The sequence below is a fragment of the Lepidochelys kempii genome, chromosome 27 (assembly GCF_965140265.1).
Source record: "Lepidochelys kempii isolate rLepKem1 chromosome 27, rLepKem1.hap2, whole genome shotgun sequence".
Classification (NCBI taxonomy): domain Eukaryota; kingdom Metazoa; phylum Chordata; order Testudines; family Cheloniidae; genus Lepidochelys; species Lepidochelys kempii.
Genome location: NC_133282.1, coordinates 18,909,850 through 18,922,708, shown reverse-complemented (window position 1 = coordinate 18,922,708; position 12,859 = coordinate 18,909,850). Strand labels below are relative to the sequence as shown.

At 67.4% G+C, this 12,859-nt stretch overlaps 1 protein-coding gene across 3 annotated transcripts; it reads right to left on the bottom strand.

Annotated features, from left to right (window-relative positions):
* Positions 1–1,677: 1,677 nt before the first annotated feature.
* IFI35 (interferon induced protein 35) lies at positions 1,678–12,024 on the bottom strand. 3 transcript variants are annotated; one of them, XM_073325830.1, is made up of 10 exons: positions 11,955–12,024; positions 10,484–10,515; positions 9,794–9,889; positions 9,339–9,497; positions 5,995–6,108; positions 5,274–5,418; positions 4,774–4,895; positions 3,371–3,560; positions 2,926–3,032; positions 1,678–2,021 (listed from the first exon to the last, which is right to left on the bottom strand). In XM_073325830.1, the coding sequence occupies exons 2-10, from the start codon at positions 10,499–10,501 to the stop codon at positions 1,830–1,832; spliced, it is 1,143 nt and encodes a 380-aa protein (XP_073181931.1). In that variant the 5' UTR covers positions 10,502–10,515; positions 11,955–12,024; the 3' UTR covers positions 1,678–1,829. The 3 variants fall into 3 exon arrangements, with proteins under 3 accessions (XP_073181931.1, XP_073181930.1, XP_073181932.1); XM_073325829.1 differs by having other exon boundaries at positions 10,469–10,515; positions 11,955–12,020; XM_073325831.1 differs by lacking the exon at positions 9,339–9,497 and having other exon boundaries at positions 10,469–10,515; positions 11,955–12,020.
* Between the last annotated feature and the right edge of the window lie 835 nt (positions 12,025–12,859).

Sequence of the window (12,859 nt, the reverse complement as noted above, 5' to 3'; positions counted from 1 at the left end):
CTGGCAGCGAGGGGGGCTGGAGGCGGGCGGCTGGCGGGGGCCAGGACCCAGCCCCCCAGGCCTGCCCGGAGCAGGGGGCACGGGGTGAGCACAAGCCCTGATGCCCAGCCCAGCGCGTGGCCCGGAGCCCCCCCAGGCCAGATCCGCGCCCCCCAAGCGCCCGGCCCCACCCTGCGTGACGCGGGGGGGTGGGGGCCGCAGCTTGGGCACAGGCCCGGCGGGGGGGGGGGGGCGGAAACCCTGTGTTTGCTGTTGGTTATTAGTGCTCCGAGCGGGGGGTGCAGCACCCCAAGTTCCGGGCCCCCCCCGGGGACGGTGCCCACCGCGCCCCCCACTCCCTGCCCCCCACTGAGCACGAGCGCCCGGCCCCAGGGCGCGTGGGGGGGGAGAGATGGGGCATGGCTGGGGGCGGGGCTGTGCGTGCCCCCGGGGGGGGTCCCTGCCCATGCGGGGGGGACTCCCGCGGGGGCCAAGCGCGGCCCCGTCCCGCGCCCCCCGCGCCCCCCGCGCCCGGTACCTGCGGGCTCCGCTCCCGGCTCCGCGCGGCCGCCGCGGAAACGAAAGTGAAAGTCCGCGGAGGAGCCGCCCCGCCCCCCTCGGGGGGGTCCCCATAGCCCCCCCCAGCCCCGATAGCCCCTCCCCCGCCCTCTGGGGAGGTCCCCTACAGCCCCCCCCCGCCCTCTGGGGTGAGTCCCCCCATAGCTCCTGCCCTCCACAACCCTATGTACCCATCCACCCCCCCCGCCCCAGGCCAGCTAGCGCCCCAGCCCCCCCCCACTATCCCCTGCCCTAAATATCAGGGGGTAGCCCTGTTAGTCTGTATCCACAAAAACAAGGAGGAGGCCGGTGGCACCTTGAAGACTAACAGGGTTATTTGGGACCACCCCCCCAAACACCAGGCAGAAGCACCTGGGGCTCAGTCTGCAGCCCCCTCCCTAGCACGTGGGAATGAGGCGCCAGGCAGAGACCACCCGCCCCCCCCCACCCACGACAAAGGGTTTGCTCAGCCCCATGAGACTAGTCATGCTGGTGTCTGTCTGTCCCGCTGGGTATACAACCCCTCCTGCCCCCAGGAACCTCTGTCTGCATGGCCCATCCCATGGACAAGAACCTCACCCCACACCTGTCATGGCCCCCTGCCCAGCCCAGCCGGCTAATGCCAGCCTGCACCCCGCAGAGCCACGGGGCTGATGCCCAGTGACAGCACGGCTAGGCCTCACCCACCCCTGCCACCCCAGCGGGGGCAGAAATTCAGCATGGGGGGTGGGTATCTCTGACTAATGCTCCTGGGAGACCACACCCCCATGTAAATATCAGGGTTTGGCTAAACTCTGACTCCCCCAGGCTCCAAACTCATTTATCAACCCTACACCCTGCGGGCCCCACACCCTGCTGGAACGAGATGCCCGAGTAGGGCCTAAATGCTATTGGGGTTGGTGGGCAGAGAGCCGTTGGTATTTCACCCACTGCTCATTTCACGCCATTTCATGCCCGTGTCCTCCATGCCGGGTGTTGGCGACAGCCAGGGCTTCGCGGAGAGCCACGCAGGCCGAAACAGGAAGCTCCGAAATGGGGTTCTCTCGCCCCATGGCTCTCTCACAAGATCCTTCTCTCGTGCCCAGCCCCACAACACCAGAGATCCACACTCGGCCCTGAGAACACGGCCAAGGACCCAGAGCAGCTCCCTAAATACTTTAATTCCAATCAGAGTCCGATTAATCTATACAGTGCTACATGGAGCACGCGTGGGCTCTGAGCCTATGGCTGTCTCAGGCCCAGTCCCCGGGCGCCGACTGTCTTGTGTTCGGGTTAACGTCCATGAAGGAGCTTCAGTCCGTGTCCTCCTCAAAAACAGCAAGTCCCTGTTTCCCCACTGGCACGTATCCCAGGGCATCCACCTCGCCTCCGCCTTGGCTGGGCTTCTGGAAGTGAATCTCCAGGGTGTCCCTCATGGACTCCTCGTCCAGAATGTCCGAGATCCCCGACAGGAGCACGGTCTTGGCACAGACGGACGGACGGACCTAGGGGGAGAGAGCAGAGGAGTGACCCCGCAGAGCGCGCTGTCTCCTGCTGGCACAGCCAGAGGTGTTGGCTGAGCTACGGGGAGAGCAGCCAGGGAAGAAGAGCGTCCGTGGCTGGGGATCTCAACGGATGGAATTAAACGCCACAGAGACCCCCCTCTCCCCCCCGGGGGTCAGAGCAGGGTGTGACACAGGCCCTGGGCACAGAGGCACAAACCCTGCCTGCTGCTCGCCAGGCAAGCTCCGGAGCCTCGCTTAGCTTTGCACAGAGCCTCCTGCAGCTGTCCATCGGGGCAGGGTCCCTGCAGAGCGGCTAGTCTGACCCAGCAGCAGGGAGTGCTGGGAACGCAGAGCAGGGGTTCCCCAGCTGGGCTCCTCCTCACTGTGTCTCAGCCACTCCCCAGCGTTGCCATCTGTATTTCCAGGAGCCAGTCATGGCTGTGCAGATGCAGAACAAGAGACAGCCCCTGCCCGACAGAGCTCAGTCTGCCTCTGTGCCTCTCGTGCTCTTGGCCATCAACCCTTTCGGCTGGCCGTGTGCCTTCAGCCTCGAGGGAGAGCGAGCGCGGAGCGTGCCGAGGGCAGGGTGGGGCACGCAGGCTTGTGCAAAGTGCATGTAGGGTGGAAAATGGGCACTGGGCTCACGCCCAGGGTGGGGGTGGTCCGAGGGTCAGGAGTGGCGCTGACAGCATGTGCTGGGACTTGTGCAGAGGAGAGGGCTGTCAGGACCAGTGCCCACTGTGGGGAGTGGGCATGGTCAGTGTACGCCGGGGCTGGTGGGGGGGGGGAGGGGTCTCAGGATCAGTGCACGCTGGGGGGTGCGGTCAGTGCACGCTGGGGCTCACACCTGGCCGGGGGTGGCAGCAGCGCACGCTGGGAACGCACTGGGGCTCGCGACCTCTACCTGAAGGTCTGTGATCTGTCCGCGTATGTAGGGCGTCACTTTGAGCTCGTACGTCTGCTTCCCAATGGGGACTTGGAAGCGTCCTTTCTTCGCTAGCTGCTCCGCCACTGCCGAGGAAGAGAGAAGCCCTGACCTCCTGCTCCCACCCGCAGGCTGAGCCTTTCCACCAGTGCCGGGCGTGCGAAAGTGGCAGCTCAGACACCAGCATTGGTGCTTGCAGCATCTGCCCAAGGACACCCCAGGAATCTGGTGCCAAGGGCACCTAGCCCAGTGCAGCCTCTGGGAACCTGGAGCCACCCCAGCCTGCTCCCCAGTCCAGCCCTCCTGACGGCTCCCTCTGGCGGATGCACAGAGGGAAGCTCTGTCTGCTGCAGGTAGCTGTCCCCTCCCTGGACTGACAGCTCCAGGGCCCCCCACCCCAGCTCTCAGCGTCTCCACCACGTACCTCCATTGTGCACAAAGGTCAGCACCACGTGCCCAGAATCTCTCAGGAGCTCCCGCTGCTCCACCTCACTGCCCCCATTCTTCTTCTTGCTGAAGAAGATCTCCAGCTTGTCCAGCAGCTGCTCCTCAGAGAGATCCAGGCGCGGGAGGCTGGACAGCAGGATGCACCTGTCACTCAGCTTCATCTCAATCTGCAGGGCAGGTACCAGGCCGTCACGACCCCAGCCTGGAAAGAGGGGGCCCTGGCTGCCTGGGACATGGCAGGAGGTGGGCACCAGGGAGCTTCATGCCCCAGGCCTCCAATGGGGGGAGCTTTGTGCTGGTACTGAACACAGCCCTGGTTACCTTGAGAACAGGCCACAGCAGGGCACACAGCCCTGCAGGACATGGGGAGGCTCCCTGCCCCTGCCGGGCATGGCCCATCCCCCCCAGCGTGCGAGAGGTTCCCCGCCCCTGCCGGGCACGGCCCATCCCCCCAGCGTGCGAGAGGCTCCCCGCCCCTGCCGGGCACGGCCCATCCCCGCAGCGTGCGAGAGGCTCCCCGCCCCTGCCGGGCACGGCCCATCCCCCCAGCGTGCGAGAGGCTCCCCGCCCCTGCCGGGCACGGCCCATCCCCGCAGCGTGCGAGAGGCTCCCCGCCCCTGCCGGGCACGGCCCATCCCCGCAGCGTGCGAGAGGCTCCCCGCCCCTGCCGGGCACGGCCCATCCCCGCAGCGTGCGAGAGGCTCCCCGCCCCTGCCGGGCACGGCCCATCCCCCCAGCGTGCGAGAGGCTCCCCGCCCCTGCCGGGCACGGCCCATCCCCCCAGCGTGCGAGAGGCTCCCCGCCCCTGCCGGCCACGGCCCATCCCCGCAGCGTGCGAGAGGCTCCCCGCCCCTGCCGGGCACGGCCCATCCCCCCAGCGTGCGAGAGGCTCCCCGACCCTGCCGGGCACGGCCCATCCCCCCAGCGTGCGAGAGGCTCCCCGCCCCTGCCGGGCACGGCCCATCCCCCCAGCGTGCGAGAGGCTCCCCGCCCCTGCCGGGCACGGCCCATCCCCGCAGCGTGCGAGAGGCTCCCCGCCCCTGCCGGGCACGGCCCATCCCCCCAGCGTGCGAGAGGCTCCCCGCCCCTGCCGGGCACGGCCCATCCCCCCAGCGTGCGAGAGGCTCCCCGCCCCTGCCGGGCACGGCCCATCCCCCCCAGCGTGCGAGAGGCTCCCCGCCCCTGCCGGGCACGGCCCATCCCCCCAGCGTGCGAGAGGCTCCCCGCCCCTGCCGGGCACGGCCCATCCCCCCAGCGTGCGAGAGGCGGCCGAAGTTCCTCGGGGGAGGCCAAAGCCCCGGGCACTGACGGTGAGCCAAGGATGCTGAGCGGCCCCCGCAAGGGATGCGGCGTGCAGACTCCACGGCAGCTGAGCCTCACCTCCAGGGCCGAGGGCAGCAGCAGCTCCACCGGCTCCGCCTGCACTCGCAGTTGGCCCTCGCACCCTGTGCTCTCATCCAGCTTCACCTCGTGCCACTTCATCTCTAGGATCCTCTGCGCAACTGCAAACAGGGAGAAACCACTCAGGCCTGGGGAGCGCCAGGCATGCGGCTCTGGGACGGGATGGGCCAGGGCCGAGCCAGGCAGGGAATCCCCCCACAGGAAGGGCTGGGCCGTGGGGCACGGCCTCCACACAGGAAGGCTCTGCAGGCGGGAGAGAGAGCCTGGCAAAGCGAAGGGCAGCAGGGCTCCAAGCCACAGCAGCACGAAGGGCCCCCAGCGAGGGGAATGCTGGGGCCTCGCGCCCAGGCCAGGCACCTCTGCGGGAGGGACCCCAAGCGGGCACCAGGCTGCTTGTCTGAGCCAGTGTGTGGGGAGCGGGGAGGCCGCCCAGACTAGGCACTGACCAGAGGCAGGCTGGCCTGCAGCAACAGACCTACCCTCCGGCTCCTCGAAGGTGAGGAGGGCAGAGCCCCCAGGCAGTGCCTGCTGGACCCGAGGGGCGACCACCAGTGCGTTCACGTCCTCGGCCTCCGTCACGTGTCCCGTAAACAACATCTTTCTGTCCGGCAGGGAGGGCGGCACCTGGGGAAAGCACGCCGAGCAGCGTGAGGGAGTGCTGCGCCCAGGGAGGGGTGGGAGGAAACGGTGGGGGCCCATCCCGCTCAGCCCCCACCTGAGATCCTGCAGCTCAGCTCCCCACCGAATCCCGCCTAGGGCGCCGGCTTTCTAAAGCCTGGAAGGCTGCCGCCGGAGCAGCCCGGGCAGGGACCCGGTCGGACCTCCCAAGCGAAGCAGGGTCAGTATGCGGGTGGGAGCCCTCCAAGGGAACAACCCCCCACAGCACACGGAGGATTCCAGAAGGGTGCTCCCCCGAGCCGCGCTGATGGAGGCATCTTCTCGGCCGAGATGTAAAAGCAAGGTCCCGAGCCCATGTGCTCACCACTTCTCACAAGAGCCAGACTCCGGCCGGGGGACTCGGCGGATCGGCAGAGCCGCTAGCGGGCTGCTGTTCCCTCCTCTCCGACCAGAATGGGAGTCGAGCGCACTCACTGCAACCAGCCCTGAACTGATCGGCCCCCGCCAGGCCCACGGCCCCTCAGCGACAATCACCAGCGGACGGGCGGGGCCAGCGGGGGACCCTGCTGAGAACTTCCTCACCTTCACTTGCTTCTCCCAGGCCTCTCTCCTCGCCTCCAGCTCCTCCAGCTCCTTTTCCAGCTTCTGCTTCTCCTGAAGCAACTTGCCCCTTTCCTCCTTTGCCAGACAAAGCTCCTTCAGGAGGGAGGAAAAAGCCAATCAGAGAGGGGGGCAGGGGAGCTCTGCCAGTGGACCACCCATGATTCCTGTCCTGCGCGCCCCCCACCCAGCTCTGCTACAGCCTGACGCCCACCCGCAGCCCAGCTCCTCCCGCCCTGCGCGCCCCCCACCCAGCTCTGATACGACCTGACGCCCACCCGCAGCCCCTGCTCCTCCTGCCCTACGCGCCCCCCACCCACCTCTGATACGGCCTGACGCCCACCCGCAGCCCTGCTCCTCCCGCCCTGCGCGCCCCCCACCCAGCTCTGATACGACCTGACGCCCACCCGCAGCCCCTGCTCCTCCTGCCCTACGCGCCCCCCACCCACCTCTGATACGGCCTGACGCCCACCCGCAGCCCCGGCTCCTCCCGCCCTGCGCGCCCCCCACCCAGCTCTGATACGACCTGACGCCCACCCGCAGCCCCTGCTCCTCCTGCCCTACGCGCCCCCCACCCACCTCTGATACGGCCTGACGCCCACCCGCAGCCCTGCTCCTCCCGCCCTGCGCGCCCCCCACCCACCTCTCCTACGGCCTGACGCCCACCCGCAGCCCTGCTCCTCCCGCCCTGCGCGCCCCCCACCCAGCTCTGATACGACCTGACGCCCACCCGCAGCCCTGCTCCTCCCGCCCTGCGCGCCCCCCACCCAGCTCTGCTACGACCTGATGCCCACGCGCAGCCCTGCTCCTCCCGCCCTGCGCGCCCCCCACCCACCTCTCCTACGGCCTGACGCCCACCCGCAGCCCTGCTCCTCCCGCCCTGCACGCCCCCCACCCAGCTCTGCTACGACCTGACACCCACCCGCAGCCCTGCTCCTCCCGCCCTGCGCGCCCCCCACCCACCTCTCCTACGGCCTGACGCCCACCCGCAGCCCCGGCTCCTCCTGCCCTGCGCGCCCCCCACCCACCTCTCCTACGACCTGACGCCCACCCGCAGCCCTTCTCCTCCCGCCCTGCGCGCCCCCCACCCAGCTCTGCTACAGCCTGACGCCCACCCACAGCCCAGCTCCTCCCGCCCTGCGCGCCCCCCACCCACCTCTGCTACGACCTGACACCCACCCGCAGCCCTGCTCCTCCCGCCCTGCGCGCCCCCCACCCACCTCTGCTACGACCTGACGCCCACCCGCAGCCCCGGCTCCTCCCGCCCTGCGCGCCCCCCACCCACCTCTGCTACGACCTGACGCCCACGCGCAGCCCTGCTCCTCCCGCCCTGCGCGCCCCCCACCCACCTCTCCTACGGCCTGACGCCCACCCGCAGCCCTGCTCCTCCCGCCCTGCGTGTCCCCCACCCACCTCTCCTACGACCTGACACCCACCCGCAGCCCTGCTCCTCCCGCCCTGCGCGCCCCCCACCCACCTCTGCTACAACCTAACGCCCACCCGCAGCCCCGGCTCCTCCCGCCCTGCGCGCCCCCCACCCACCTCTGATACGACCTGACGCCCACCCGCAGCCCTGGCTCCTCCCGCCCTGCGCGCCCCCCACCCAGCTCTGATACGACCTGACGCCCACCCGCAGCCCCTGCTCCTCCTGCCCTGCGCGCCCCCCACCCACCTTTGCTACGGCCTGACGCCCACCCGCAGCCCTGCTCCTCCCGCCCTGCGCGCCCCCCACCCACCTCTGCTACGACCTGACGCCCACCCGCTGCCCCGGCTCCTCCCGCCCTGCGCGCCTCTCACCCAGCTCTGATACGGCCTGACAACCACCCGCAGCCCTGCTCCTCCTGCTCTGCGCGCCCCCCACCCACCTCTCCTACGGCCTGACGCCCACCCGCAGCCCCGGCTCCTCCCGCCCTGCGCGCCCCCCACCCAGCTCTGCTACAACCTAACGCCCACCCGCAGCCCTGCTCCTCCCGCCCTGCGCGCCCCCCACCCACCTCTCCTACGACCTGACGCCCACCCGCAGCCCTGCTCCTCCCGCCCTGCGCGCCCCCCACCCAGCTCTGCTACGACCTGACACCCACCCGCAGCTCCTGCTCCTCCCGCCCTGCGCGCCTCTCACCCAGCTCTGCTACGACCTGACACCCACCTGCAGCCCTGCTCCTCCTGCCCTGCGCGCCCCCCACCCACCTCTGATACGGCCTGACGCCCACCCGCAGCCCTGCTCCTCCCGCCCTGCGCGCCCCCCACCCACCTCTGCTACGACCTGACGCCCACGCGCAGCACCTGCTCCTCCCGCCCTGCGCGCCCCCCACCCACCTCTCCTACGACCTGACACCCACCCGCAGCCCCGGCTCCTCCCGCCCTGCGCGCCTCTCACCCAGCTCTGCTACGACCTGACACCCACCTGCAGCCCTGCTCCTCCCGCCCTGCGCGCCTCTCACCCAGCTCTGCTACGGCCTGACGCCCACCCGCAGCCCTGCTCCTCCCGCCCTGCGCGCCCCCCACCCACCTCTCCTACGACCTGACGCCCACCCGCAGCCCCGGCTCCTCCCACCCTGCGCACCCCCCACCCACCTCTCCTACGACCTGACACCCACCCGCAGCCCTGCTCCTCCCGCCCTGCGCGCCCCCCACCCAGCTCTGCTACGGCCTGACGCCCACCCGCAGCCCCGGCTCCTCCCGCCCTGCGCGCCTCTCACCCAGCTCTGCTACGGCCTGACGCCCACCCGCAGCCCCGGCTCCTCCCGCCCTGCGCGCCTCTCACCCAGCTCTGCTACGGCCTGACAACCACCCGCAGCCCTGTTCCTCCCGCCCTGCGCGCCCCCCACCCACCTCTCCTATGGCCTCACACCCACCCGCAGCCCTGCTCCTACAGCCCTGCGCGCCCCCCACCCAGCTCTGCTACAGCCTGACGCCCACCCGCAGCCCCGGCTCCTCCCGCCCTGCGCGCCCCCCACCCAGCTCTGCTACGGCCTGACGCCCACCCGCAGCCCCGGCTCCTCCCGCCCTGCGCGCCCCCCACCCAGCTCTGCTACGGCCTGACGCCCACCCGCAGCCCCGGCTCCTCCCGCCCTGCGCGCCCCCCACCCAGCTCTGCTACGGCCTGACGCCCACCCGCAGCCCCGGCTCCTCCCGCCCTGCGCGCCCCCCACCCAGCTCTGCTACGGCCTGACGCCCACCCGCAGCCCCTGCTACTCCGGGACTTCGCTGAGCAGAGGTGGCCAGTTGTGCCAGACTGTGCTGTGGTTCTGAGATATATTCACTAGACTCTGACTAACTGCATCACGGGAGGGTGGGGTGCAAAGGGCCTATTCCTAGAAACCAGCCTGGTAGGAGGGCTCCAGCTCCCTGCTCAGAGACTTCTCTCTCTCTAGTTTCCCACGGAGGAGTTCGGCTTCTCTCTGGAATACTCGTGTCTTGTCCTCAGCGGCTTCCTTCGCTGTCCCCAGCTCTCGCCGGTCTTGTTCCAGCACCTGACAGCGCTCCTGGGAGAGGCACCGAAGGGAACATCAGGCTCCCGTGGGCTGCTCTGCAGAGGCTGCACCGTCCCCATGGCCACTTCCACCCCACAGAATGCCAGTCTGTCCCGTGCGGGTGCGCAATGGGGCATAGCTGCTCCCCAGGCACTATCAGCCAGAATCGTCTGGGGCTGGGCCTCTATTAACGGCGCACTGCGGAGGGAGCTGCAGCTGGTAGGCACATTCTGAGCCCCTGCCCCATCCCGCCATCGCCTCACGTGGAAAGCAGCTGCTCAACCTACAGTGCCTGGCCAGAGACCCACCTTGTACTTCTCAATCTCCTGCTGCAGGCATTTGGGTGTCATCACGAGGGCGCTGTTCCCCAGTTTGAACTCTTCGGGCAGATGGACAAAGGACTCCTAAAAGCCAAGAGAGGTCAGTGACCCTGGGGCCCACACACGGAAGCACGGGGCAGCCTGTGCCATGGGCCATGCCAGTCACCGTCTGCACATGAGCTCTCTGGCTCCACCAGCACAGGGGTCAGAATTCAATGTGGGTGGAGCCAGAGGGGCGGGGGTGGAGCCAGAATCTGCGTGGGGGTGGGGAAGGAACTTTCCTGCTGGACTCAGGCTGTTCCTTTCCCCTGGGTGGTCTCCCGCTTCCCGCGCTCAGGGCTCATCTACACTCAAAGCGCAACAGCTGGACTGCTGCAGAAGTTCAGCGAAGACGCTGCCCACGCGGACGGGAGGGGTAAGGCACCTCGGCGAGGCGGCCAGTTGATGGGAACGCACTGTCTGCACCAGGAGTTAGGTCGGGTGAGCTGCGTCACTCAGGGGGCTGGATTTTTCACACGCCTTAGTGGCAGGGTTATACTACCCTAATTTCCTAGTGAAGACCAGGCCTCAAACAACCAACCTCCTGGCGCCCCCCCAGGAAATGTTACTCTCAGGTTAATTTCCACTTTGGCTTTCAAAAACCCAGGGCAGGGACTGACTCGCCTGGTGCCCAGTTACCTCTTCGGAATCTGTCATCGTGTCACTCACACCTGGGGAGAGAAAGCAGCAAAGTGTCAGAATCTGGCACCAAAATCAAGCTCCCCGCCCCTAGCGTTGGCTCTACAGGCTTGTCACCAGGGGAGACCCTGGGCCTTCCTGACTCGCCAATCACTGCAGCATGGAGCGTTTCTCCAGGTTCATGGGGGTGACAGATGAGAGCTCACCCCATGTTCACCGCAGGTCACTCTGGTCTGAGTAAGATTGTGCCCCCCCCTTCAGGTGCCCAGAAACCGCAGGGAGCGACAGGAGACACAGTCTAAAGGGAGGGTTGGCTCCCAAATGTCCGGCCGGGACCAGTTCTGGGGTGGGGGGAAATGGGCCCTGCTCCAGTGGGGCTGGCCTGGTCCCTAGGACTGCAACACCCCAGTGCACTGTGTGTGACGAAGTGGGACTGTTCTTAATGTTTCCTCTGAATAGTGGGGGGGGGGGCACTCAGTTTCCCCTATGCAGTTCTTAAGTATCTAGGTGGGGGGAGAAGGGTGTATGATCACTGCAGAGCCCTAGAGGGCAGGTCTGTGCAGGGGTCTGGACACAGACAATGGCCGACACCCTGTTTCCTGGCCACTGATGGCCTGGGCCCTTCCCCCTGCAAGGTGAGAGCTGAAGGGTTGGAGAACAAAGGAATCAGGTGACCTCCTGGCCCGGGAAAGGGATAAAGCCCAGAGGAGGAGGGACTGGAGAGGTTTTTCAGTTTGGGGCTGGCTGGGACATGGAGTGAAGGGCAGACGGGGTTGTCTGGCTCACTGTCCCCAAAATGGACCCGGCTGAGGGGTCCTGTTCTCTGCACCTACAAGCTCTGTGTTAGACCATGTTCCTGTCGTCTAATAAACTTCTGTTTTCCTGGCTGGCTGAGAGTCCCGTCTGACTGCGGAGTTGGGGGCAGGACCCTCTGGCTTCCCCAGGACCCCGCCTGGGCGGACTCGCTGTGGGAAGCGCACAGAGGGGCAGAGGATGCTGAATGCTCCGAGGTCAGACCCAGGAAGGGGGAAGCTGTGTGAGCTGTGTGTCCTGCAGACAGGCTGCTCCCAGAGAGGAGACTCCCCCAGAGTCCTGCCTGGCTTCCTGGGGAGCAGTCCCAGAGCATCGCCCCGGGACTCCGTGACAGGGGGAATCCCTGGAACGCAGCCAATGGCGCAGGCACAAAGGGGCTCCCCCAGTCACTCCAGACAGGGACTTGGGGAGGCAGCGCCCCTGGGCTGGAAACAATGAGGGAGGGGGCACAGCGCCTCCCAACGAGTGGGGAGAACACTGGGAGACCCTGTGAAAAAGGGGTGCACTGTACAACCCCCTCACAGCCGGGGCTGGGCATGGGCCAAGGAGCAGACCCGCTAACCCCCTAGGGGACCCAGGGCAGGAACCGCCCCCCCCAGCACCCCGGGGGGCTCAGCGCAGGGCGCACCCCCCACGCGGAACCCGCAGCCCCTCTCACCGCTCCAGCCTCCTGCAGCGGCGCTGCCGGCCTGACTCCGGCCCCTCTTTCACTTTCGTTTCCCGGCCGCCCCGCCCCGCCCCGCGGCGTCGGCCGGAGGCAGAGCCCGGGCGGCCGCAGCCCGGCGCCTTGCCCAGGGCAGGGACCGCGCCAGGGCCACCCTGTAAGTTCATCTCGGTCTTGCGGGGAGACGCTGCCTCCAGCCAGGAGCAGGCAGGCTCTGCTGCACGGTGCCATTCAGCCGCCAGCAGCCGTGTGCCGGCCCTTCCTGGCCAGCCAGGAGCGCCCTGATGGTCACGCTTACACCTCGAGGGGTGGGACCCTTTAAATGAACAAGCCTTGCGGTTCAGGCAGCGAAGAGAATTTCTCTCCCTGAAACGATCCCCCCTTCATAGCAGTGGGGTCCTGGCAAGGGCCAACATCCCCATCTAACCTCACACAGTGTAGAGTGGCCCTGAGTCCCTGTGTGGGGGAGACCAGAGGCTTATTTGTCTCTGTTGAGTTCCTGGTCGTCAGATAAGTCATCCGCCAGGTGCTCATGAAACCTTTTTGATGGAACAATTTTTGCACAATAAACCCTCTAAATTACCTCTACCCACTGCTGAGCTCACACCACCTTCATTTAGCTTCTGCTCCCAAAAGGTCAATGATGCAGTTGGAGACTATTGGAATCAAAGTTGCCACTTGCCAGATACAGACCAATCCTTAGCAAAGGCAGTTGGAAAAAAATGGTTTCAGAGTAACAGCCGTGTTAGTCTGTATTTGCAAAAAGAAAAGGAGTCCTTGTGGCATCTTAGAGACTAACCAGCATCCGATGAAGTGAGCTGTAGCTCACGAAAGCTCATGCTCAAATAAATTGGTTAGTCTCTAAGGTGCCACAAGTCCTCCTTTTCTTTTTGGAAAAA